The sequence below is a fragment of the Bos indicus x Bos taurus genome, chromosome 11, assembly GCF_003369695.1.
Source record: "Bos indicus x Bos taurus breed Angus x Brahman F1 hybrid chromosome 11, Bos_hybrid_MaternalHap_v2.0, whole genome shotgun sequence".
Lineage (NCBI taxonomy): Eukaryota > Metazoa > Chordata > Mammalia > Artiodactyla > Bovidae > Bos > Bos indicus x Bos taurus.
Genome location: NC_040086.1, coordinates 99,895,107 through 99,920,560, shown reverse-complemented (window position 1 = coordinate 99,920,560; position 25,454 = coordinate 99,895,107). Strand labels below are relative to the sequence as shown.

The following is a 25,454-nucleotide window of genomic DNA, read 5'->3' as shown; positions in this document are numbered from 1 at the left end:
CAGGCTTCCCTGTCCTTCACCATCGCCCGGGGTTTGCTCAAATTCATGTCTGTTGATTTGGGGACACTAGGGAGCCATAAACAAGTGGCTTCCGATGACCCCAGGCCACTGAGAAAGGCCTGATGTTTACAGCAGTCTGTTTACAATGTTAGAGGGCTGCAGAGTTTTTGGAAACATCTACTTCCAAAAAAAAATAAAAAAGACAGAAATAACCACAAGGTAAAAGGGGCAAGCTTTCAGTTTTTCTAGAAACTTTATCACCAAGAGTCACCAACAGCAAGATAATGGCAAAGCCTTATTTGTCTTCTCATTCTAGCAACTCAATATATATATCTAGCAACTCAATATATATTTACTATATACCGGGCTTCCCAGGTGGCTCAGGGGTAAAGAATCTGCCTGACAATGCAGGAGACGTAAGAGACACAGGTTCGATCCCTGGGTAGGGCTGATCCCCTGGAGGAGGAAATGGCAACCCACCCCAGCATCCTTGCCTGGGAAATACCATGGACAGAGGAGCCTGGTGGGCTATAGTCCGTGGGGTCCCAAAGAGTCAATCAGGTCCCAAAGAGTCAGAACTGAACTCTACATACTAGGAACTCAGTATTTACTGGACTAGAAATGGGCCTTCTAATTCTTCCTGATTGTTACTTTTGCCACATTTTGGAAAAACCCAGAAACTTTCAAAGCCCGTTCTTACACACACAGTCACAACGGCAGGCCAAGGGCAGGAGCTGCCCTCATCTTTAGCCCCTGGGGAACCCAGCTGCCTCCTTGCTCTCCTGTCCACACCCGGCCAGCTGAGTCCAAGCTGTATTCGTAGATCAGGAGTGCGGCCCAGAAGTCCCTCTCAACTTATACCTTTACAGTTGTTCAGCGCAAGTCACTTCTGCTGTGTGACCTCGGGCTGCCTCAGCCCCCTCTGTGGCCTAGGCAACCTGCCTGTAAGAGGAGAAGGTGGCAAGTGTCGACTGCTCTTTTGCCTAAGTCCCACTGAGACGCGCCTGAAGGTGAGCACCCAGACACAATGGCCCTGGTGCGCATGCGGTTTCATTTCTGGAACGCTGTAGCCAGCTCCCTAGCATCACCTCCCCACAGTCCAGAGACGAAACAGGACCAGTCGCTGGCAGGGTGAGAGGACATCCATGCTTTCCATCAAGGAAGAGCTATGACTTGTCCTAGCCCTCGACCCCCGTTGTTATTTAGTCACTCAGTCGTGTCTGACTCCTTGTGACACCATGGACTGTAGCCCGCCAGCCTCCTCTGTCCATGGGATTCTCCAGGCAAGAATACTGGAGTGGGTTGCTGTTTCCTTCTCCGGGGGGTGGGGGGGGGTGTCTTCCCAGCCTGGGGATTGAACCCGCATCTCCTGCATTGGAGACCAGTTCTTTACCACTGAGTCACCTGGGAAGCCCCTGTCCCCCACCACCACCCCCAAACTGCGCCATCAGAGCTGTCCCCAGGAAAAGAACAGAGAGTGTCTGGTGGACAGTCACCCACCGCTGAGCCCTCAGGACCAGCCACACGACCGTCAGCCCTCCGAGGGCGCTGCGGGAGGAGTCATAGGCGAGAAGAGAAGCCGCAGCCGTGAAACACACCAGCACAATTAATATTCCCGTTCCTTGCCTTAGAAGGTGTTAAAGTTAATTGTGACTGATCAAAAAGCTTGTTTGCAGGTTGCTGTTGTCGTGTGTGCGTGTGTGTGTGTGTGTGTGTCTTAAAGCTTTCCTTCTCCTCTCCACAGGGGTAGGGGGTACAGATGATTTCTGTGTATTTCTTCTGGGGAAAAAAATGACTTAAAAAAAAAAACCCAGTGACAGAATCCTGATGCTTAAAGACTATGGATTTGGGGCTTTTGACAGTCGGCATACAAACCACTGCGCAAAAAGAAGGAGGAAATGACAGCTGAGTCTCGGTGTCGCTGGGGAAGAGACAACAGACATCTTCCGAGTGACACGCACAGCGGATTCAAGTGTCTATTTTCATCTCCCCGTGTTTACAGGAAAAAGACAGAGGTGTCAGCGGTTCTCTGCGGAGCGGCTTCAATCACACCATAATTACTGCCGAGGAGCGGGTGGGGAAGAAGGGCGAGGAGCTGGGGGGCGGCCGGGGTGGGGGGAGAGTGGACCGAGGAGGAAGAGGTGGGAACCAAAACAGCTGCAGCCGCTTAAATTTTTCTCATCTGTTTTCCCGAGGCTGCCAGGTTAGCCCAGAAATTGAGCAATTTGGCAGAACTGAGTGGGATCGGCCAACTCGGTCGGAGGTTCGGGTGGGGGGCGGTGGGAGGGCAGAGGTGGAGGTTAAGGCACCTGGACCACTGCCTCTGGTCGTTTGGGTAAGCAGTGTCCAGAGGAAGGGATTCAGAAAGGCCAGGGGAGGGGAGCTGGGCTGGAGCCCAAGAGCTCCCCACTTAGATCCCATGGCCAAGAAGAGAGGCAGTTGCCATGGTGATGGGGAGGCAAGTCCCTGTGGGTTGCTAGCCTTCCTCTATGCTCACGGTGCCCCGCGGGCCCTACCCTGGGAATCAGGGTGGGCCTCTGATGCTGGCCACTCCGGGCTTCTGGGAATGCGAACACCTTTGCCTCACAAGTCTCCCTCCAATCTGGAATGTTCAGTCTGAGCGGAGACTCTGGGAGGTCTGGAGAGGCGGGCGGCAACTCGTAAGTCTTTCTTCGCCAGAAAGTGATGGAGTAAGGAGGAAGTGAGAGAGGAGGGGAGGATGCGAGAGAGATGGGAAGGAGTGAGGAAGATGGAAGAGAGTGGAAGGGAGGAGTGGAGGGGAGAACAGAAGGCAGGTGAGGAGGCGAGTGCGGAGGGAGTCACCGAGGGAAGCGGCAGAGGCGAGACCCATGGGGCCGGGCTGGGGGGAGAAGGTGAGGGACGAACCAGCGCCAGCTCCTTCTCAGCTTCCCTCCTGCCTGCCTCGCCCCCCTTCTCCTCCCCACTGATTTCATTTACTTCACTTAATTAGCCCCCCTCCAGAGTTAAAAAGATAATGTGATAATGACGATGTGAACAGCCACAATACAGCGAAAGCTACTCCATCTGCGGCTTCCCCAGCCCCCGGCCTGCTGACCCCATGGCCCCAAGTGCCACTAACCTGGCCACCCCAGACCTGATACATTAGCACTGCCAGCTTCCTACCCACCCACCCTCCCCCAACCCGGCAAAAAAAAAAAAAAAAGCCTTTAACCAATTTCAACTCTAAACTTTGTAAAATCAATACAAATGACATTTCCCCCTTGTACATCAACCTACGAACAATAGCACCTTCCTGCTCTGCCCTCCATATAATTGACAATTAACAGCTTTTCCCCTGACCGTAGACCTAATAAAAGTCTCGTGGGCGAACCGACGATGTCTTCCTCTATTGCCCCTCTTTCTTTCTCACAGTGACTTATTGGGAGTGGAGAAATAAAAAACAAGACCTCCCCCTAAAATTAAGAAGCAACTTTCTTTTCTCACTCCCCAAGTCAGAAAACAGGCAAGGTAGAACTTGCAGAGAGAGAGAAGGTGAGATCCTCTAGCATGCCCACCTTTGCCGGTGGGAGTTGCAGAGCCGGAAAGCAACTTGTCTGAGGATACACAGCAAGCAACTCTCAGGCTAAATGCTATGCTTTTAGAGAAAGCCCCTCAAAGGTGCACACGCAGTGCTTGCGCAGAGTGAGGGCTATGCTCCAGGAATCTTCACCTCAGGTGGATGGTAAGAAGCAAGGGAGTTGGAACTGAGCGCTAACCTCATGGCTCCAACCTTCAAAGTTCAATCTGGGAACAGGTAGGAAGCCTACCTCCAGGCACGGCACCCACTATAGGTCAACACAGAGGTGTTCAATCTGCCCAACAACCCATTTCATGGATGAAGCCTCTCTGAAGAGGCTACGTTGCTTTCCGAAGGGTGATGGAGCCAAGGCAGGCAGTCGAGTCTGGTGCCCAAGCCTGGCCCCTGACACCCGCCCTTCCATGCGCCTCTGCCAGGCCTCCAGGAGGCCGGCCAGCCTCACACCTAAACCACCACCCATCTGGCCACTTGGGGCTGCTCCTGCCACTCACACTGGAAGGCTCCCACTCCTTTCTATCCCACCTTCTTCTACCAGGTAAAGTCTATCCTTCTGCCACCTCTTTCAGGATGCGTTCCCAGAATAGTCCAGTCCACTTGGGTGCCATTTCACAGAGTGATCTCAGGCGATCTGTCCATCGTCAGCACTGTTGATTTACATCCACAATCAGTGATGCCTGCCTTGGACAGAGAAGGGACACGATCGTGGTGCAGACTGGACAGTTCCCAGAGGGCAAAGGCCGCCTTGACCCTTTCAGCATCCCTATGGGACTGCTGCATTCAAGAAGCTCTTCCACTGGGCCAGTTCCTGCTAACATACATGGGCTAGAACCCGGATCTACCCCAGTGCAGAGTTCAAGCCCTCAGCCCTCCACCCCATGCCTCTCTGGGACTCGACATTAGTCCTGATCCTACCACCAACGTGGCTGTGATTTTGAGCCTTGGTTTCCCCGCCTATAAAGCAAGGGCGCTGGGCTCTGGCTCGCCGAGGTCCCTCCGGAGTCTGCCTCAGATAATTTGCGTTGTGCTGCCTCCCAAGGGCAAAGTGAGACAAAAGGACGTTTAATCAGATGTTGGTATAGGTAAGACACAAAGGTAAGAGAGGGTACAAGGGAGCAGCTAATTAGTAATATTGTTCTCCACAAGGTCTTCTGAGACTTTCAATTAGGTTGTTTTTCACAGTAATAGTCTTGTCAAGGAGGGAAAAAAAACACACACAGGAGGCAAAGCCACGTTGCTTCCTTCTTCCCCTTTTGAGATAAATTCAAACAGGTCAGAACCAGAATGATCCAACTCCTGTTCCAACGCCTGCCACATTGCACCTGCAGAAACTGAGCTACCAAGTCCAAGGTCATCAGCCAGGAGCTGTGAACCTGAACTCCATGTGAGAGCCCTGGCATCCTGCCTCAAGGACCAATGCCCTGACCTGAAATCTGCCATCAGTTCTCTTTGGATTTTAGAGTCTCAGTGAAAAACATCCCGAGGGACAAAGAGCCATGACCTTGGCCTGGTTTTCTTTAGCTGTGCCGTCTTTTTAAATTGACCTTAGCAAAGCGAGCTGAACACCTGCTCACACAAGGGACCTTAATCCCACCACCGGTACTCTTAACGGCTGGCTTGCCCCTCCCTCATGGAAGTCAGAAGCACGCACATCACTTCATCACGGGGGACATGAGATCTCCTCAAACGGGATGGGGGTTGGGTGCAGTCGAGACGACCCGATGAGGGACCGAGAGGGAACCATGGGCTCTGCACCTGCTTGGGGACCAGCCTCACCTCCTTCCAGGCCCAGCCAGAGGTGGATATGGGCCGGGCAGCCACTCAGCACCAAGGCAGAGCCCCACCCCAGCATCATGCAAAAAGTCCAGTCCTAAAGGAAATCAACTCTGAATATACATTGGAAGGACTGATGCTGAAGCTGAAGCTCCAGTACTTTGGCCACCTGATGTGAAGAATCCACCCACTGGGAAAGACCCTGATGCTGGGAAAGACTGAAGGCAGGAGGAGAAGGCGGCAACAGAGGATGAGATGGTTGGATGGCATCATCAACTCAACAGACATGAGTTTGAGCAAGCTCTGGGAGATGGTGAAGGACAGAGAAACCTGGTGTGCTGCAGTCCATGGGGTTGCAAAGAGCCAGACACAACTTAGCGACCGAACAACGACCATGTCATGCTCATGTCATGAGACAGGCCCTCAGGCCCTGACTGGCTCATAGCGCCCACCCCTGGCGAGATTCCCACCCTGCCGGGCCCTCTGGCCTCCTCAATGTCACCTTAATGACCACGAAATCGGCCCTACGTGGCCTGCCTCTAAGCCTGGCTGACCCGCCGCCCAGGGCATTGGAGTGCCTGACCTCCGGGCCCTGGGCCCGCCTCCTCTCTCCTCTGTACCTCTCCCTGCTCTGGGGACAGCTCTTCTCCTGATGCCATCAGAAATCAGTGGCCAAGTGTTCCTCATCCCCACTTCACATAAGGGAAACTGTCTGGCAGGGTGAAAGGACTTGCCCAAAGTCAGCCTGGGAGTAGCAACGCTGGAACATGATGGTGGGTGTCAGGGGCCTCTGGGAGCCGAGCCATGCCCCCAGGGGTGGCGACCAGACTTACCCCGGGACTTCATCCCGATGAAGCGGTTTTCCACGATGTCGATGCGGCCCACGCCGTGCTTGCCACTGTGAGAAGAACCATCTGGTCACTGGGGGCCATGTGCAGGGCGTCAGGATTCAAGACTCAGAGGACATCTGAGCCGGGTGAGTTGTCCAACCACCCATTGTACAGGTGGGGCAACTGAGGCCCAAGGAGGGAAGGGATTGCCTGGGACGCACAGCGAGCTCAGTGTGCAACTTCCGTCACCCCCACCTGGGCCTGGCCTGGCGTGGCACCCAGCCTTCCCCACTGCTCAGCTGTCCTTCTAGCCTGGTCCCCAACCCAGCTGAGACCTGGAAAGGCTCAACTGGACCATCCCCGGGGGCAGAAGATGCTCTGGGGTTGTTCCCTTCTAAGGCCCAGGGCCACCGGGACTCTTGTACAGAAGCAAAGGGCCCTACGCCTATAGGGCTGGTGCCAGGGCTGACTGCAGGACGCGGGCCTGTCCTCCTCGGCCCCTAAGGCTCGGGCCGGGGCCACCAGCCACAGCGGTCCAAGCAGGGGCTGGCCAGTGTGTTCCCAGCAGACACTCACGCGACTTCATTCAGGTACAGGAAAAGCTCCAAGGCTGTGCTGTGGGTGGTGCCATCCCCGACGTTGGTCACCTTCACGGGGACCCCTAGGGCAAGAGGAGAGGGCAGGGGGCCCATGGTCGGAGCTCAGCGGAGGAGTCTGTGGCTGCCACTCCACCCTCCCCCTCCGCCCGCAACGCCTTAAATGGATGTGACAGATATGGACTCCAAATGACTCCTTGAGAAGCCCAGTGCAGGTTGAGGCCTGCTGGGGAGAGAGAAGGGGCGAGAAAGCCCCCCAGAATGAAAGGGAAAATGCAATAAAAACGCTCTCCCCCACCCTTCCCATTCTCTCTGCCCCTTTTGCATTTAGGGGCTGTGAAATTGGAACCAGGCCCTGAACTAATTGAATTTCACGCTCCGCCATTGTCTTACGATGGAGGACCTTCTGTCCCACCAGTTACCGGGGGGCCCGCCTGGCCGAGGTGTGGCTGAACTCACACACACACACACACACACACACACACGGCCCCCTGCCGCGTCTGTCAGGCAGACCCCCACGCCCCGACCCCGCACCCCAGATCGGGGTGAGAAGATGCCTGTTTCAGCCGGCGAGCTTTTGGAGGCGCCCGTGAATTCTGAGAAGTCGGGTCTGGGGCGGCAGGAGGAAGGTGACCGCTCGGGAGGGAAGTCAAGGGGGTGGCGGGAGGGGGGCGGTGGGTGGGTTCGGGGTTGACTTTGAATAGCAAGGGGCACTTTCTCGAGCAGTGTGAAATGAGCAATAAATGTATTAGCGGCCTAACAAGAGAGCTGTAACAGTGACAAAGAAAAGCTGTTCAAAGTTGGCGGCTAATCTCCCACCCATCTGCCCAGCTCATTACCATGGAGCCAGCGATCGGATGCCAATCAGGCCTCAATAGCGGCTTTCGAGTCTTTATTAGCCGGGCGCCGCTTGGAGGGGCTTCGCTCAGGGGCTGTCAGCCTGGCCATTCTTAACCCCCATTTCCAGGGGTTTTATAACTTGGTTGTAAATTGCTATTAAATGTAAGTCTGCCCAATAATGAACCTTAAGCCCCTCTGCCCACCGCCCCGCCCCCACCCGCCTCTCCCCTCTCAATTCTCTCCCTCCGGTCCTATTGTCGTCCTTGCAGGGCCTTGGATGAGGCCTGCCCCCAGAGACGAGCAGACATTGCTGCTGCCGCCGCCGGAGAAAGCCTCTTAGCCTTTAAAATAGTTAATAATTAGATTAAAACTTCAAATAAATTAACTAGAGAGTGAATGGGGAGTCGTCAGGGAGGGTTCCTCCGTCTACTTTTTTTTTTCTAGACAGTCCCCAAATCATTAAAATGGATCACGTTTCTTCTCGGGCTCAGCCCTTGGGGCTGGCCTATCTATTCCTAGAGGAAAAGGGGCCCAGAGCTGGTGTCCAGCGTGCAGGACCGTCTGTGGCCTCCGGCTTACCTCCCACCCTCACCGCTCTCCCCGGCTCCAGGGGATCTGTGAGGGGTGGGGTGCGGCCTGGGTGTACCCCTCATCTTCTCAGAGATGATGCTCAGAGGCCCCACATCCGCACGGCCCTGGGTCACAGAGGGTGGGCATAAGACGGACTCAGTGCTCCAGCTGACCTTAAGGGCCTTAGACTTTAAGGGCTTTTGGTCCCCAGGGGGCCTGACACTCAAGTGTCTGAACTGATGGCAGAGGTGGGGCCAGAACGATGAAAACGCCCATTGGCGCAGCCAGGCCCTTGAGAAAGGCCAGGAGGCCAATGATTAAAGTACCACCATGCTCAAGCACCTATGAGCATCATTTCTGTGGCCTGTTTTACAGGTGAACAAGCCTGAGACCCAAGGTCACACTAGCAGGGGGGAGCTGGGATCTGTCTCTGAGTCCCTCTCCTTCGGCCCCATCCCTGCCTGTGGCTGGAAGGACCAGCCTCCCTGCCTGGAGTCGCCCCCTTCTTGGCTCCTCCAGCTCCTGCCCAGCGCCACTTCCTCCAGGAAGTCTCTCCGATTTCTGCAGCCTCCTGGAAAAGTCCTCTCCTTGGACATCCTGAGCCCTCACCCTGAAGCAGGTCCTGCTCCTTCCATTACCCAGCATGTCTTGCCTTCCCCTCTGTCTTCCAAGGCAAGGTGGGGGTGGGGAGGGTGTCTCTCATGCCAGGCTCAAGGCCGGGCTCTCAGGCCAGGCCAGCAAACATTCATGTTGGTTGCAGAGAAGATGAGGAGGAAATCAGAACACAAGCGAGTGTGGCAGCAGCTTTGAACCCAGGGTGGGGAGGTAGGGAGATGCACCAGGCAGCTAGCTTAGGAGTAGCTGTGGGGTCAGAGGGGACCCCCAAGGCTGGCTGTCCTACTGGGTGAGCACCTCCTTGGTGACCACTCCTGCACCAGATACACCCCATCCAGATCTCACTCTGTACCGTGAAAACACAAGGCAACGAGTGCTTTTATTCCCAGTTTACAGATGAGGAAACTGAGGCCCAGAAAAGTGGAGTGACTTCGCCAGAATGCTTCCTCCAGACCTGGTGTCCACCCACCAGAGGACAGCCGCTGGGGTGTTTTCCTCCCAAATCTGAAGGCTTCCATGGATCATGCCATCCGGGGAGGGGGTAGCTGGGAACATTTGAAGACCCCATCTGAAGCCTGGCTTCCGGGAAACACAGGAGGAATACAGAAGGCTCATGCCCAGGGGGCTCCCAGGCAAGGAGGGGCAAGGAGCCAGGGCCCCAAAAGTCCACTACGTGGAGTCCTGACTGGGCAGGCACCTACCTTTCTTGAACTCGATCTCGAGCATGTCCGGGCTGTTGGGGGCTTTGGCCGGGTCCTGGGTCTTTGTGTAGAGGCCTGGAGGCGCTTGGTTCTGATAAGACAGAAAGAGGTTGGAGGACAGTGTGTCTGAGCCGAGCTGTGCCAGGTCAGTCTCTTGCAGCCCTCTCCAGAGCCAGGGTCCTGCTGGCACTTGCCATCGGCTGGCCAGTCCAGCCAGCAGGCCGGCCTCCCAGCCCCCCTACCTGGAGCCAGCCCCACTTGCCAGGGGCCTGGGAAACAAAGGGCTCGAGAAATCAGACAATTTTTCCCCTCAACTTGATCTCATCTTTTTCTTCGACGCCCCCACAGCTGGAGGTGGAATAGCAGGAGGAGCCAGTCAGGCAGGAAAAGCGTGACTTTGGGGGAGTGAGGCACTAGGTGGGCTTCCCGGGAGCGGGCGTGGGCACACCCGCGCTCTCTCTCTCTCTCCTCGGCACCGGGAATTGGGGTTTATTCTGCACTGACCGCAAAGCTAATGACTGTGCCTGACCCCAGCAGGTGCTCCGGCAAGGAGAGCCGTCCCTGGGGTCCCCGAGGTTAATACACACAGGGAGAAAAGAGAAGAGTGAAGCAAAAACCCATTTGAAAACACATCAACCTTTATGTATATTTTTTCTTGGGCGTGTTGGAAATTGGGCCTCTTTCTCGACTCGATGCGGTGGTGGAGGGGCGGCTGGCTGCCTGGAACTCCCTAGGTCCCCGCCCCACCCCCACCCCTGCAGGCTGCGGCTTGGACCCTTGCCATGATGAGGCCAGGGGGGCTCTTGGGCCTGACTGCTCAAGTCTGTCCCGTGGGCATCCCAGGGCCCAGCTGTTGTCCACCTGCTGACATCCTGGGAAGTGCAGTCCCTTCAATCCCTGGCTGTCAAAAGCCTGCAAGCATTCCCATGTCACTTTGCATCTGCAGTTCCCTTTGCGTTTTCTGCAGCCCTGGTGGGTGAGGTCAAGAACTGTTTCCCCACCTCCTGAGGAAGAACTAGAGGCGGACAGGGACTGTTGGGGCTGTGACGTAGGCTGTGTGGGGGTGGCGGAGACCACATGGCCCAGGGCAGGAAACCCATGAGGCCTTGAACAGTGATGTGATAGATTTCAGAGTGGTGGAAAACACCCCAGAGCCGGGAGTCGAGATGTCAGGCTGTGACAAGTTGCTTTGCCTCTTTGAGCCTCAGTTTTCTCATCTGTAAAATGGGTGGGGAGGGGGAATGATACCTGCTTTTGACTGCCTTGGGCTTCCCTGGCGGCTCAGACAATAAATCTGCCTGCAGTGTGGGAGAACCAGGTTTGATCCCTCAACTGGGAAGATCCAATGGAGAAGGGAATGGCTACCCACTCTAGTACTCTTGCCTGGAGAATCCCACAGAGGGAGGAGCCTGGCAGGCTACCAGACACAACTGAGTGACTAACACTTTCTTTTGACTGCCTTACAATTTAAATACATAGACAGTTTCTATTTCTTACTGGACATGAAAGTCATCCAAGAAGGTGCCAACTAGGGCCTGGTGCCCTGCAGGTGACAGGATGACTGGAACAGCCTCCTGGTGACACCTGCCTCGGAGAAGAGCTGCTCAGGTGGGGCAGAGAGGTGGGGCCACCGGGACCCCTGAGGTCACTCCCTGCGGTTAGGATGACCAACCATCCTGGCTCCAAACTCGGAGACCCTCCCCCCACCACCCAGTCCTGGGCAAACAGGGACAGTGATCCTTCTAGCTTTACTCCTGGGCTCAGATGGGACTGGGAATAAAGCCCTCGTGCCTTCAAAGCTCCTCCGAGGCCAGCTGCCATCCCTTCCCGTTTCCCCTTAGCGGGCAGGAGCAGGGACCCAGAACAGACCTCCAAGACAGACCCAAGGAGGGGTGGGGGGCCTCCTTGAGGACCTCCAGCCTGATGGCTCCATGGACCAGGTTGAAAAACCAAGGCCAAAGAAGCCGCCTGTCCCCATCACGCCGCCCCGCCACTGGCCACCCCCCACCCCCACCCCTGGTGTGGGAGTCAGACTGAGGACTCTAGAACCCCCGTCCAGTGCTGTTTCCCGCCCCCACCCGCTCCATGAGAGACAGCACGAGGGATACGGTCAGAGACGTGCCCGGCTCCCCAGACCTAACCAACCGCCACCTTCCCTGGGACCAGGGCTATCCTCGGCCAAAAGGCAAAGTGAAACCAGGGCTTGGGGCCTTTGGGTGACCAACAGGACTTCACAGGTCCTTCCCCACCTGCCGGGGGCTCCTCGCTGACTGTCCAGCCCGGGTTGAACTCCGAGCTGCCTGCCAGGGCTGAGACCCCAGCCCCTCCATCTGAACTCGCCTGCCTCCCACCTCCACCCGCACTGGGTCTTCAGACTCGGACCTGGGGCTTGTCACTTTCTCCTGCCGCACTGGCCGCGAGCACTTAACCGGCCGCGAACACCGCGAGAATGGGACAGGATGAGAGTGCGTTCGGGAGGAGAGGGGAGGTAGGAAGACCAGGCGGGTCCAGCATCCCCACTCTCTTTGCAGTGGGAAGCAGGACACCCTGACAGCACCGATTAAATAAAATAACTAAATAGAAATAAAGTGACATTTGCTTTGCATTCCGAGGTGGTGGCTCACGCCTGCCTTCTTTTTACTCTGCCTTCCTAAAAGCCCAGTTCAAATGACAAATAGTTTGTTGCTGAGTATCAATACCACCTATTTATCCATCCCAGCGGGAGGGCTCACTTCCAATGTCATCTTGGGTTGTGGGGGGGTGGGGGTGTTGGGGGAGGGAAGAGAGTGAAGGAAAAAAAAAGGAGAGAGAGAGTTGGTGGGGAGGGAGGGGGGATGGGGAGAGGGCGAAAGAAAGCATGAAACAGGGCTGAGAAGGAGAAATTGGAAGCAAATGGCCCATGAAGTAAACCATGATGTAGAGGCATGATCGATGCGGCAAATGGTTTATTCATCCATCAGATATGGCGGGCCGGCGACTGAATGAACTCTTTCACTGTGGGCCGTATGAAGTTAAAGCAAGTAAATTTCTATCTTTCTTCGCATTAGCTGCCTCATTGCCCTTCAATCAGCCCTCATGGAGGCAGAAAATGGCTCCACCATCTGCCTTCAAACCCTCCCCTCGGCAGGTCTCAGGCTTTTTTTGGAGCGGGGGGTTGGGGAGGGAGGGGGCCACTGGTTCCCTGAGCTCGGTCTCCCCAGTGCCTCCAGAGGGGGCCAGGGCTGCCCAGCGTGCAGAGTTCCTCCCCTGTGGGGAGTAGCACCTACCTGGGGCCCTGGGACCTACTGGTGGCAAGGGGCTGCCCTGGCCGCCACCTGCAGCAGGGCAGCCTGGGAAAGCGGAGCTGGAGTGGGCCAGCCCCTGGGTCCCTCGGCCTGGCCCTGCACGTCTCAGCAGGAGTGTGGTCTCCCTACTTCCCCTGGGAGGGCAGAGCAGAGCATCCACTCCTGAGGGAACCTCATCTCCTTCCTCCCCCAAAAAATCTTAGCCGGCCGGAGGAGGGAGAGTGGGACCCCTGGTTCCACGGCTGAGGCCTTGGGCCCTGTGCCAGGACAGGCCAAGGGCTTTCACATCCCAGGAGGCAGGTATTGCCTTGTCCAGCTGTTTGCTTAAGAAGCCAGAGGCTCAGAGATGTTGGGTAGCTTGCCCAAGGTTGCACAGCCATAGAAGCAAAGCCAAGATTCAGACCCAGATCTCTGGGAATGCACTCACCTTCCCACTTGACTAGTGGGTAGAATCCTGAAAAATACACTGGCTAGCACTTCCTTGTCCATGCACTGGCCTCATTAGAAAGGAGGCCTGAGAGGGGAAGGGACCTGCACCCTGCAGTGAGGTAAGAGCGTCATCATAGGCCACAAGAGGAGCCGCTGGGCTCTGTTCAGCCTCCCCGAGCCCCCTGGGCGCTGACTGACTGGCTAATTAGGGGTGGCTGGCCTGAGTGTCGTGGGGTCAGCCAAGCATGAACTGGAAAAGCCTGTGACCAGCAGGCAGCGGCCTTGTGGGGCCATCAGCCCCCAGGGGACGAGGGTGTGGGCTCTGCTGAGTGACACGGCTGGGCTGAGGGCCGAGCGGGTGGGGAGGGGAGGTGTGCGGGCCATTGGGAACCAGAGGCTGCCGGGAGGGCGGGTCATTCCTCTGGGCCTCAGTTTCTTCCCCCAGGACATGAGGAGGTTCAGAGCCGAGGAGAATACAGACCCCAGGCTTGGTTCCAGAAACAGCCCCTGGTACAGGTTAGGTTATCACCAACACCCATCCAGAGGGCCCGGTCCCCACGGGGAGCTCTCCCCAGGACCAGGCTCACTCCACCCTCGCCCAAACCATCCTCTCCAGCTGGCCTTCCTAGATCCTGTGCCCCCCAGCACCCCCCCGCCCTGGCCCAGCTGCACAAGGGCCCCTGCCCACCCCCAGCCCACCCCACCCCCAAATCAGCCAGGGAGTGGAGGCAATCCCTGGGGGGACAAAGAGATTTTTTTTTTTCTTTCTTCCCAGGATAGAGTTCATCCTGCCTCCCCCATCTCCCACGGTGGGTAGGGGGAGACACAAAGGAACCCCTCCACCCCTCCAAAAGAGAGAAAAACCTTAACTTCAAACAGGGCCCCGAGGTCCAGCGGGAGGCAGCTGGGGAGGCTGGGGACCCGGGACCAAGGCGGGCGGGCTGGCGGGTACGAAGCCCAGGCCCAGACAAACGGGTCCTGAGGCTCCGATCTGTGCCACCTCCCCCTGTGGCAGCAGCCGAGGCAGCCCAAGAGCTGGTGGGCACAGACTGGGCCCTCCCACAAGTGTCTCATCTGCCTAATTGCTTCTTTATTGTCTCACAATCGCACTCTCCGTTCCCTGAAATATTTCCTTCCCCTATTCATCGTGGCAGCAATTAAGAAAAAAAAGAGCGCCAGGGAGGGGGGAGGATCTGAAAAAACGCAGTGAGGAGTGGGCAGGCGACAGGGAGCCCAGTGGGGAGGGTCGGGGAACACAGGCAGGGCTCAGCCCCAGCCCCATGCTCGGCCCCCCGTGAAATTTCAAATTAGGCTACAAACACACCAGACCGCGTCGGCACGGAGCAGCCACCACCAAAAGACAGTGGGCTCGGGGGAACGGGGGATTACCTTGGGGTTCTCCAGGATTCCAGCCTCGTAGCTACAGGGGAGAAAGAAGGAAGACAGAGGAGGGGAGTCAGTGTGGGAGGAGCAGAGGGACACACCAAGAGGCGGTCTGCCCTCCCTGAGGTCGCTGGGCTCCGTCCATGAGGGTGGGGACCACAGGTCGGTGGGTCACCACTCCAACATGACCCAGACGGGTGGGTGCTCACCGAGGCCTGGCAGAGCGGTGGACAGGCAGGTCCGTCTTACCTGATATGCATCAGGTTCTCGTCCATGCTCCACGGGTTCTTGGGGGTGACTGGGACAGGGATTCCATGTTGCTGCAGATAAGAGGTTAAGACAACACAGGTAAGACAGTGTTGGCACGAGGCAGCTTGAGGGACACGAGGGTCAGACCTGCTTGCCTCAGTTTCCTTTCAAAGTCAAGGCACCCCCAAACTCTGGCTCCCAGGCCAACAAGACCCTGGACCGCCCCCTGCCCCCACGTCTCCTTCTCCCCACCCCAGGCTGGCCTGGGGAGTCATGGCCCCATTTCTGAACACGCCCAGGCAGAGACTCTAAGACCTAGTGTCTGAGACGCTGTGGAGTGCATGCTGACCTTGGAGGTTTCTTCCAGAAGATTCTGAGTCCACACTTCAGGTGCTGAGGGTCTCCCAGCACCGTCCGTGGACTGCCACCCTATGAGCTGGGCGGTGGAATGGACCCAGCTTTCATTGTGGATTTCAACCAAGGCACGTGCACCCACGGGGGTGCTTAATGCTCACCCAAGGAAGCAAGAGGTGCCCACGAGAGCCTCTGGTTCAGGACACTTGTTCCCAGGGTGTGGCTGGGCACTTCCTGGGCCCACGTCTCCCCTGCTGCCTGTGGTTACCACGTACACCACCCTGCAGCCCTGCAGAGGAGTAACCCTCCGTCTGATGACGCTTTGCTTCCCAAATGATCCAATTCTTTGTTTAGGGGGAGACCCCCTGGAGACCCTGGGCCTGAAAGGCTGTGGGTGACACGTTGAAGGTCTTTTGTATTAAAGACATATTTGCTCCCTGAGCTGTCCCTTGCCACCCAGGCTGACACCTGGTTGGATCCAACACAGTATACCATCCTGCTCGCTTCTCCCGGGTTTACCGAGTACAGAAGACAGTTAAGCCAGCCTAGCCCAGCCCCTCTAAACTAGCAAGACTTCCGCTCTGCCTCCTAGGCCCCCCTTTTCAGCACCTCGCCCAGGTGGCTCCCACCTGTCTCCACTAGCAGTACCCCGTCTTTCCGACAGCTCTCTGCCCTGGCTCAGCTCATACCCACAACTAAGATTCTAGAGGCTTCCTCCAGGGACCTGCTGTTTCCTTCACCACCACCTTAAAATTTCAAAATAAATTAGGTTAAACCTTCTGGATATTTTTCCAGCTTTACCATGACACTTTGTTTTTAAAGCAACAGCCCACATCCACTCAAAAACCTGCACCCTCTTCAGTGGAGACCACACGGGCGAGTGGAGCACTTCACTTCGCGGCTGATCAATGTCGGGGGCTGCTTGCCGCCCACAGAGGTGCCCAGAGTCAAATCCACGTGATCGCCCTGTGCTGTCTCCAGGCAGAGGAGGCCCGGTGTGGGGACCATGACCCTGTCTGTGCCAACTGGGCTGAAATCCCTGCAGAGGAGACTCCCCGGGCAGGGGGCTGGGAAAGCCAGTGGGCAGGTTCCTTGGAGGCTTTCTTCTGCGGGGTGGTTTGGAAACACCCTGGCCTTTTCTCTCTCCCACTGGGGCTCTGCTGGAGCAAGGAGAGAAGAACAGGACGGGCAGCCCTTCCTCGGCAGGGAGATACACACGAATGCCAAACACAGGCCCTCAACCAAAGAGGCTTGTTTCCCCTCCCTTCTCTGTCCGGAGCTCCCCGCCAACACACACACCCACGCCCCGGAAACTCTGGACGCAACTGACAACAGAAAACAAAACCGCCTTTCGCGTGTACACAGACGATGCCCCGCTTTCCGGACCCGACCTTGCGTGTTGGCTTTAAAAGAATTACGGTGACAGTGATAAGGATGGGGTGATTCTGAGCGGTCTTCGCGTTGGATGATGGATTTGGGTGGGGGGAGATGGAAAGTGATACAAATGCATGTTTGCCACGAGTCTCCCTATAACACCTTGCGGCCTGGGCGACTTAACGGATCTCGAAAGCGGGGGTTTTTCAAAGCCCCATTGATTTTTGTCTCAGCTGAAGCAGCTGCGTGGCTCTGAGTTTTGGACAGTCTGGCTGCTGCTCAATTATTCCGGTCACTCCCGGGTGCAGAGACACTGCCATCATTCTAGAACGTGGTCAGATTTTTCAGAGCTCAATTCTGATACCAGCCTCTGAGGGAGGCTCAGTGGTGGCGACCCAGACTCTCTCGCCAGGGCAAACTTTCCTGTTTAAAAGGTTATTTGAGACAGAAGCTGAGCCAAGAGCCTTGGGACAAACAATGACTTCAGAAATTCTGGCAAAACCCAGGAGCTGCTTCTGCTCGGGAGCTTCTCAGAAACGAAGAACAGTGTTACGGGTCAGCCCTTTCTCCAACCACGACTGCTGGCGTGAGAACGGGGATGGGCCGGGGCTCCAGATTCATTATTCTTCAAGATAAAACGTGCTTCAGATTCTGTATATCCTCAAGGAGACCAAGGAGAGGAAGAAAGCCTCTAACCCCGTTCCCTTAATAGCTCTGCTATTTGAAAATTTGTTTGGCAACATATGGGCTTGCTCTTGTAAACTCCCCTTTTAATAATAAAACAACAGATGGTCGAGGAGATCTTTCCTCCAAGCTCTCCAGGTCTTAATGGGATGCTGGCAGTAGGGGCAGGGCTGGGTCCCCGCCGCGTCCCCTGCCACGCGGCACCTTGGCTGCAGCAAGAGCTCACAGCCAGCCCCAGCGACTGCTATTTAAAAACCCGAGCAATTTTCTGGTGCGTGCACCAGGTTGCTTTCCCCTGTCTGATTGATTGAGGCTGTTTGTCAAGCGCTGCCATCGAGTCGCTAAAAAGAAAGGTACCCTGGGGAGTGGCTAAGGATCTTGATGCAAAACTTCTAATCTGTTTTATTGCAACTTGTACTTCAAAAAGGGCTGGTGCTGCAGAAGTCTTTGTCTGCTTCTGGCCCTCGGAGCACTTACCTGCTTCTGCGAAAGCACCGGGGACAATTAGTCAGGTAATTAGGGGCAGAGAACAGCCTCGCTCACAGGCCCCGTCTGAGTGACACACACTGCAGAGGTGGCAATCTGAATGGGAAGTGGAGGGGCACCAGTGCCCTCCCGCTGGGTGGACTGGGGCGGGGTGACCTGAGAGATGCTCAGTCCTGGCGAGGACCACAGTTAGTTCTGTGGGGCCGGCCCAGGGAATAGGTGCTGGGGGAGGGCACCAGGGCTGAGGTTTGGTCCCCAGGCGTGGGTACCAGCCCCATCCTTGAGCCTTTGGAGGGACGTGCCTGGGGGGGCAGTTGACGAGGGCCGGGGTGATGGTGGAGTCCGGCCTTACCTTCGCATACTCCATCAGATCGTTGCGGCCCTGGAAGCGGTTATAGAACTCGGGCATCCTCCAGGGAGCGATGACCTGGACACGAGACAAGGAGTCAGGCCTGCTGATTCCTCCAGGCGCTGAAGCTGCAGAGCCCACCTCTCTGATAAGGGGCCTGAGGGTCCACCGGTGACCTGGGTGGGGGGTCTGTGTAGCCCACGGGAAGGGCTTTGGGCAGGGGACCCCATTGGGCAGGGGAAGGACGTGGCCTGCTACCCCAGAAGGTGGCTTGGGAGAAAGCTTGAGTTCCACGGCAGAATGGCTGGGTGTCCCCAGGCAGGTCCCTATCCTTCTGGATCTCGGTCTCCCCAACTGAGACACGAGGGTTTGAACCAGACAAGCCTCAGGTTTCCTGATGCACCCCTGTCCAGAGGTCCAGAACCGCCCCCACTCCTGGTGACTAAAGCCACCCAGCCTGGCCTTCCAGGGGCTCAAGCACATCCTCCGACCCACCCCTCCTGCCACCCTCCCACCCCTAGGGCTGTTCTGGGTCGGGGAAAGGAGGGGAATTGGAGCCTGATTGGAGGCACAGAACTCATCCTACCAGCCTGGGGGTGGGGGGATGGTCAGGGACAGGTCCCCCAAGAAGAGCCCCCACTCAGCCTTGGACTCAGCCAGGCCTCTGCTCAACTGGGGGTGGGGAGGTGTCATCTAGATGGAGAAGCTGGTTTGATTTCTAGGCTGGGGGTGCCGGTGGGGCTGGGGTGACTGCGCCCCCCCACCCCAAGTCCTGGAATGAGCAGAGCCTGGGCGGACCACCCTCTGGCCTCATCCTGGTTCCCAGAGACCTGGCGCCCCATCACCAAGCCCCATTCCACCCCTGGGCTTAGCTTCTGCAGACAAAGACCCAGAAACCAGACACCCTGGCCCCCCAAGTTGCTGTGGGAACAGAGAGTGGGGGTCAGGCCAGAGCCCAGGCCCACACGCCTGCAGCTTTAACAGGCAGCTACTGTCTGGGGGGCTTCTCTGCCTCCTGGTGTTTGGGGTCAAAGCAGATCACTAGAGCTTATTACTGCTCACCTCCGGGCCACTCTTACCCCCTAAGCAGCTGCTGGCTGGTCGGTTAAAGGGGCAGAGAAAGAGGTTCCACTTAAAAGAAAAAAAAATGAAAGCCCTGAGGGCCCCTGCAGACTTGGGAAGGGCACATCTTTTGTAGCTTTAGCCAGAAGTGGCCGCAAAGAAGCTTGGAGCCACGCCCACCCACATTGTCCAAAATGGGAGCCAGGGGCCACACGTGGCCACGGAGGCCCGAACTGTGACTGGTCCCGGTTGTAAGTGGAGAGCACACAGCGGGTCTTAAAGACTTCGTACCGAAAGAATGTAAAATATTTCAACATCGATAACATGTTGAATGATACCATTTTGGATATATAGGGTTCAATAAACATGTCATTAAAATGACGTCACCTGTCGTTTTTCATCTTGGTTTTTTGACGGGGCCACTAGAAAAATTGAAATAATCACCCTGAGACTTGTGTCTGCAGCGCGCAGTGTAGTTCTGTTGTGGGCTTTGTTCACTAGACGCCCAGAGGCCTGGGCCTGGTTTTCCCCATCCCAGGAAGGAATCCAAGAACCCGGGGTCAGGGTTCAGGCAGCCGGGGAGGAGGGGGCCTGAGCTGGTGGCCCCCCGCAGGGGTGGAGGGTTGTGAGCAGCCCTGAAATCAGCCCAGAACGGTCCTAGTCCACACATGGGAAGGCAGGGCTGGACCCACAAGGATGCTGCTGGAAGGGCAGCCTTGTCTTTCTGTCCGGTGCCTGACCTACCCAGGCGCCGGGGGCAGCCTCTCCGGGAAGGATGAACGGTCAGGGACAGAGTGCTGTCCCCTGCGGCTGGAGTAAGTGAAGGGAGTGTCCCATGGAAGAAGGGCACCACCCGCCACAAGGCCCCTGTCTGGGGAACCTCCCAGGGAGCCCCGCTCCCTGCTCTCCCCACCCTGGGCCTCAGCCACCAGCACCCACCCTTTCAGGGGAGAGAAGCAACATCCTACCTTGATCTGTGGGGCCAGCGAGTAGCAGGTGAGCTCAAACCGGATCTGGTCGTTCCCCTGAAACATACAACGGGGATTTCAGGAGCCACAGAATGGGGACTGGTTGGGAGGGTTCAGGGGAGAGGCAGTGCTGGGCGACCTTCGACGGTGCCCCCTGGGTGCTCCTGTCTCCGCACAGGCTCTCCCCTCCTGAACTGGGTGCTACAAACCTGTCTAAAAGATGAACACTGGGCTTTCTTGGAGCGGGCTTTCTGCCCTGGACTCGAACCCGGGTCTCCCTGAGTGCAGAGCCGAGCTGTGCGGGCACACGAGTGTGCAGGATGTGTATGCACAAGATGCCCATGTGACAGTGAGTACTGAGTTGCGACGATCAGGACCTCTGTGTGCGCTGGTGTGAGGGTGCGTCCGTGGCAGGTAGGGGATGTAGGCAGGGGCTGAAGGCCACAGCGTGCATAGGCATGGGTGGGTGTGTGCCTGGGACGCGACAGGGCACGCACATGGGTCATCATGTATGCCCGCTCTTTGGCAGGGTTGGGGGGCGCATACACCTGCTGGGCTGGAGGCCTGGCTCCGATGATACCTCAGGCAGCCTCCTCGAGGTTGCCACGCCTCAGCCTCTTCCTGCCTGGCCTCACCAGCCCTGAGATCAAGCTCATTTCCGGGGGTTTCATGGCGTTGTGTCCACTGAACTGGGAGCCCCCTCTCCTCTGTGAGCCTTGGGTGTCTCATCTATGCAGTGACTGTTTGGTAGAGGGGTTGGATGCGGATGACCACCGAGGCCCTTTGCTTCTCTGCACAAACGGGTCCGGAGGTAGGAGGGGCTTGTCCAAGGGCACAGAGCCCAGCCCAAGTCGGGGCACGGGGCCCCACTGCCCCATCCCCCTCGGGTGAGTGGTCCACGCCCTCTCAGGCAGGAGGAGAGGGCCCAGCCCGCCAGCCCTGGAGACAATGGCTTCCAGCCACCCGCCTGCCCCCCATCAACTCGGCGGCCTGGAGGGAGGCTTAAGCGCTGTGGAAATAACAGAGGGACCTCTCGCCTACTGTGAAAACTGCACGGGCGCAGCCAGGCAGCGGCAGGAATAACATGTTATTTTCCAGAGTCTTGTCAGGCGACGCGGAAATACTGGTTTCAGCCCCTCTCCTCGGAGCCAGGAGCCGAGGCTGCTCCTCTCTGATCGCTCCCCAGGCCCATGGGCCGCGCCAGACCAGCCGTCCCCATTGGCCTCCGTCCGGTCCCTCCAGTGAGGGCCTACTATGTGCTGGCTTTCCCACGGGAGAGCCACCTGGCACCAGCGGGGGGTTTCTAACCCTGTTTTGCAGATGAGGCGATTCAGGCTCAGAGAGATGGAGCCGCTTGTCCAGGGACACACAGCCAGAAGGCACCAATCCCACTCTGACAGCTCACTGTCAGGTCATGGGGCTGAGCTCCATACACAACTCCACAAATCCTTACACAGCAGCGCCCCATTATTATCCCCATCTCAGAGGATGGCGTTACCGACTCAATGGATGTGAATTTGAGCAAACTCGGGGAGAGAGTGAAGGACAGGGAAGCCTGGCGTGCTGCGGTCCATGGGGTTGCAAACAGACACAATTGAGCGACCGAACATCGAATAACAACATGGATGGGAAACTGAGGCACAGGTGGTAATGCCCGCCCAAGGCCCAGTGGGCTGCACAGTTCCTGGAGCAGCGGCGGTGGTACTTGATTAGAGGCAGGCTTACTTTAGACTCGTAAAGCATATGGTCTAGTGTTGCATATCATGGTGATTATTCCTCCAGGGCTTCAGGTTTCCCCAGCACAATGGTGGCTTGTGCTTCCCTGGACCGGCATGTCGGGCTGGGGTCTGCCTAACAGGATCGCCATGGGGACACCCATCTGTTCCTGAGCCAGATGCCCTCGCAGGAGCCAGAGTTGAAAACTCTGTCCCAGACAGGCTCCAAGACCTGTCCGGTCCTTCCCCTCCCTGACTCCAGGACCCCCAGCCCCAGGGAGGCCCTGGCAGGTTCCAGGGGGCCAAGGGGGGATGTGTATCACGTCCTGCACACCCGCCATGTGTCCACGTGCACACACACGTGTACAATGCAGGTGCTGTGCCCTCGGGGACCGCACGGGGCCCTCCCATCTGCTCCCGAACGAGCCACACAGATGGCGCTGTCTACACAACTGCTGCCCACGGCCCTCCGGCTCCTATTCCCAGGCCCCTCTTCCAAAACCAGGGGAGGGAGGGAGGAGGCTCGGGAAGGGCCACCCCAGCTCCCGTGCAGTCCCCGAAGGGCTGTGAAGGGGCGGGCCCCAGCCCTCTCTGCACCAGGTGCCACCTCGGGCCTCTGGGTCTTTGCACAAGCTCTTCCTGCAGCCTGGGGTGCCCCTCCTGCTTGACATCACTGCTGACTCCTGTTCCCTCTGACGCCTCAGGGCCACCATTACCCCTTGCTGGATTAGTCCCTGATACGAGCTTCTGAGGTGGCACTGGTGATAAAGAACCCGCCCGCCAATACAAGAGATGCAGGTTCGATCCCCGGGTCGGGAAGATCCCCTGGACGTGAGCATGGCAACCCACTCCAGTATTCCTGCCTGGAGAATTCCACAGACAGAGGAGCCTGGCGGGCTGCGGTCCATGGGGTCACAGAGTCGGACACGACTGAACTGGCTTTGTCCATATGGACATCCCAGGGCATGGAGGAAAGCCTGTGCTGGGTAAGGGTTCAGTGGGTGGAATCAGTGAGCCAGTGCAAGAGACAGGCTGGAATGAGGGCCCGAGGCCCTGGGTCTCTCCACTGCCCAACTTGCAGAAAGTTCGGCTCAAGTGTCCCATGTGGATCTGACTCTGGGTTGCCAGCCTTCCGCAGGCTGCCTCGCTCACTCTGGATGCTCATCTCATGTGTTCAAGTCACTGATGCCCCCGTCCCGGGGGGTGGCAAACAGACCACCAGCTCCTGCAGGTGGGTGGCCCCTCTCTCCCCAGCAACCCCATCTCGCGCCTGGCATCCTCTGGAACCCTCCAGGCCTCCCTGCTCCTTCCCTGTAGCTTCCCTCTTGTAGGCAGCTATCTTCAGAGGCTGCTGGGGGCTTTCCCAGGTCATGTAAACAAGGGGAAGCCAAGGCATGGGAGTAAGTCATGCCCATCAACCCCCAGAAGAGATGGGAGTTGTTGGGGTGGAGGGCAGACAGGGACCCCCCGTCCCCTGTGGCCTTCCTGCTGCTGCTCTTGGAGCCCCCCAGTGATGTTTAAAATCTGTCTCTCTAATGGACACTGAACTGCAGGACTGTCTCCAGATCTCCAGAGACCACAAAACTACTGCAGACAGTATTCTTCTCAGAACCCAAGCCCTGCAGGACCAGAGAGGGAAACAGAGGTTCCCTGCAGGGTCAGCCCAGGAAGGCCTGAAACATGAGCCTCTGGTGCCCTCTTGTGTCCAAATGGAGCAAAGCACACAAGTGCTGGCAGCTGTTTCCACCTGTGGGCTTACGTGCTCAATTATGTCTGGCTCTTTGCAACCCCACCCACTGTAGCCCACCAGGCTCCTCTGTCCATGTGATTTCCCAGGCAATACTGGAGTGGGTTGCCATGTCCCCCTTCAGTAGCGTCTGACTCTTTGTGACCCTATGGACTGTACCCCGCCAGACTAGCTCACAGGTAGCTGGGAATGGCTTCCCAGGTGGCATAGTGGTAAAGAGTTCATCTGCCAACCTCGTCCCCAACACGTAACACTTCCAGACCCTGCCACCATGGCACCATTGAACTTAGGAAAGTTGGAAATGCCACAGACTCTCTTAAAATGAAATTGGCCTTATTTTAAAAATAATGAACCTAAGCTGCTTTGATGGGCTTTCCTGGTGTCTCAGTGGTAAAGAATTCATCTGCAGTGCAGGAGCCCTGGGTTGTTTGATCCCTGGGTCAGGAAGATCCCCTGGAGGAGGAAATGGCAATCCACTGCAGTATTTCTTGCCTGGAGAATCTCCGTGGACAGAGGAGCCTGGCGCGCACCCCACCCTTCACAGATACGCACACAAGCTTGCTGACTGAGCACCAGGCGAACGAGTGAGCTTCCAGACACACGAGCCGGTGCCGCCTGGTGGAGTGGCTGTTCGGCAAGACCACCCCCAAACGGCGCCTCGTCCATCATAATCTGAGTGTGACTCATTGTCACACTGAGCCAGGGGCTGCCCCCTCCACCCTGCACTGCCTCAGGTGGGGGGCTGCATCCAGTCTGGATGTGTGTGCTGGAGCACCCCATCCCTGTTGGCGGGGTGTCCGCTGAGAGCTCAAGAGTCTCCAGTGTGTGCGTGTGTTGGTCGCTCAGTCATGTCGCTCAGTCGACCCCATGGACTGTAGCCTGCCAGGCTCCTCTGTCCATAGGATTCTCCAGGCAAGAATACTGGAGTGGGTTGCCATTTCCTTCTCCAGGAGATCTTCCTGAAACCTGGATCTCCTGCATTGCAGGCGGACGCTTTACCACCTGAGCTACTAGGGAAGCCCCAGAGTCTCCAGTAACACCGCCCAAAGGCCGCTGGCATGGTTAGGAATTTTGTGTCTTGAGTCTGCCACCTGCGGGATGGAGTGCTGAGGGCTTTTCCTGTTTTATACCCCTAGGGTCCCCCTTCTGTCTGCCCTCCTGCACACAAGGGCTGGAAGGAGAAGGTGTATCTCAGATTGAACTATGTCCCCACAAAAGGTAGAAAAAAGAAAGAAAAAAATATGGTGAAGCCCTAACCGCCCCCCACCCCCACCCTCAGCCATTCAGAACGGGACCTTATTTGGAAATAGAGTCTTACGAACATCATCCAGTTAAGATGAGGTCATTAGGGTGGGTATGACTGGTGTCCTGGGATAAAGGAGAAATTTGGACACAGAACCAGACATGCAAGGGGAAGACAAATGTGAAGATGCCCAAGGAGATGGCGCGTGGACATGGAGGCCTGGGGTGGTGCACCCACAAGCCAAGGATGCCAGGGGAGAGCCTGGAACCCTTTCCTAGCACCTTCAGGGCGCCAACACCTTGGTTTTGGACTTCTGGCCTCCAGAGAGGCTCCATTCCTGGTGTTTACACCTCACAGTCTATAATGCAGTCGCCCTGGAAACGAAGACAGGGCCTCCTCTCCACTTTGCAAGTGAAGAAACTGAGGCTCAGCAAAGGCAGGGGCCTTACTCAAGGTCACACAGCTGGGACTCAAGCCCTCTGGGAATGGGTGGCCTCCTGTCCACCGCATTGCACAGTGACTCCCGCTGTGACCTTGGCCAGATGTCCACCTCAGAACATATCCTGCTGTTCAGTGGGATATTATGTGCTGAGCTCACACTGGAATACTTCTGTCTTCTGTGTGATGACGTCACAGACTGGACACA

General features: G+C 57.0%; 1 protein-coding gene across 1 annotated transcript in view; it reads right to left on the bottom strand.

The window, feature by feature from the left end:
• The window catches only part of ASS1 (argininosuccinate synthase 1), a 52,064-nt gene that overhangs the window by 14,122 nt on the left and 12,488 nt on the right, over window positions 1–25,454 (bottom strand). The window contains exons 5-11 of the mRNA XM_027556579.1: window positions 20,104–20,160; window positions 18,077–18,151; window positions 14,827–14,897; window positions 14,584–14,614; window positions 9,482–9,572; window positions 6,736–6,820; window positions 6,163–6,227 (exon numbers count right to left, since the gene is read on the bottom strand). Of these exons, the coding sequence (XP_027412380.1) occupies window positions 6,163–6,227; window positions 6,736–6,820; window positions 9,482–9,572; window positions 14,584–14,614; window positions 14,827–14,897; window positions 18,077–18,151; window positions 20,104–20,160 (475 nt within the window). The remainder of the gene's footprint in view (window positions 1–6,162; window positions 6,228–6,735; window positions 6,821–9,481; window positions 9,573–14,583; window positions 14,615–14,826; window positions 14,898–18,076; window positions 18,152–20,103; window positions 20,161–25,454) is intronic.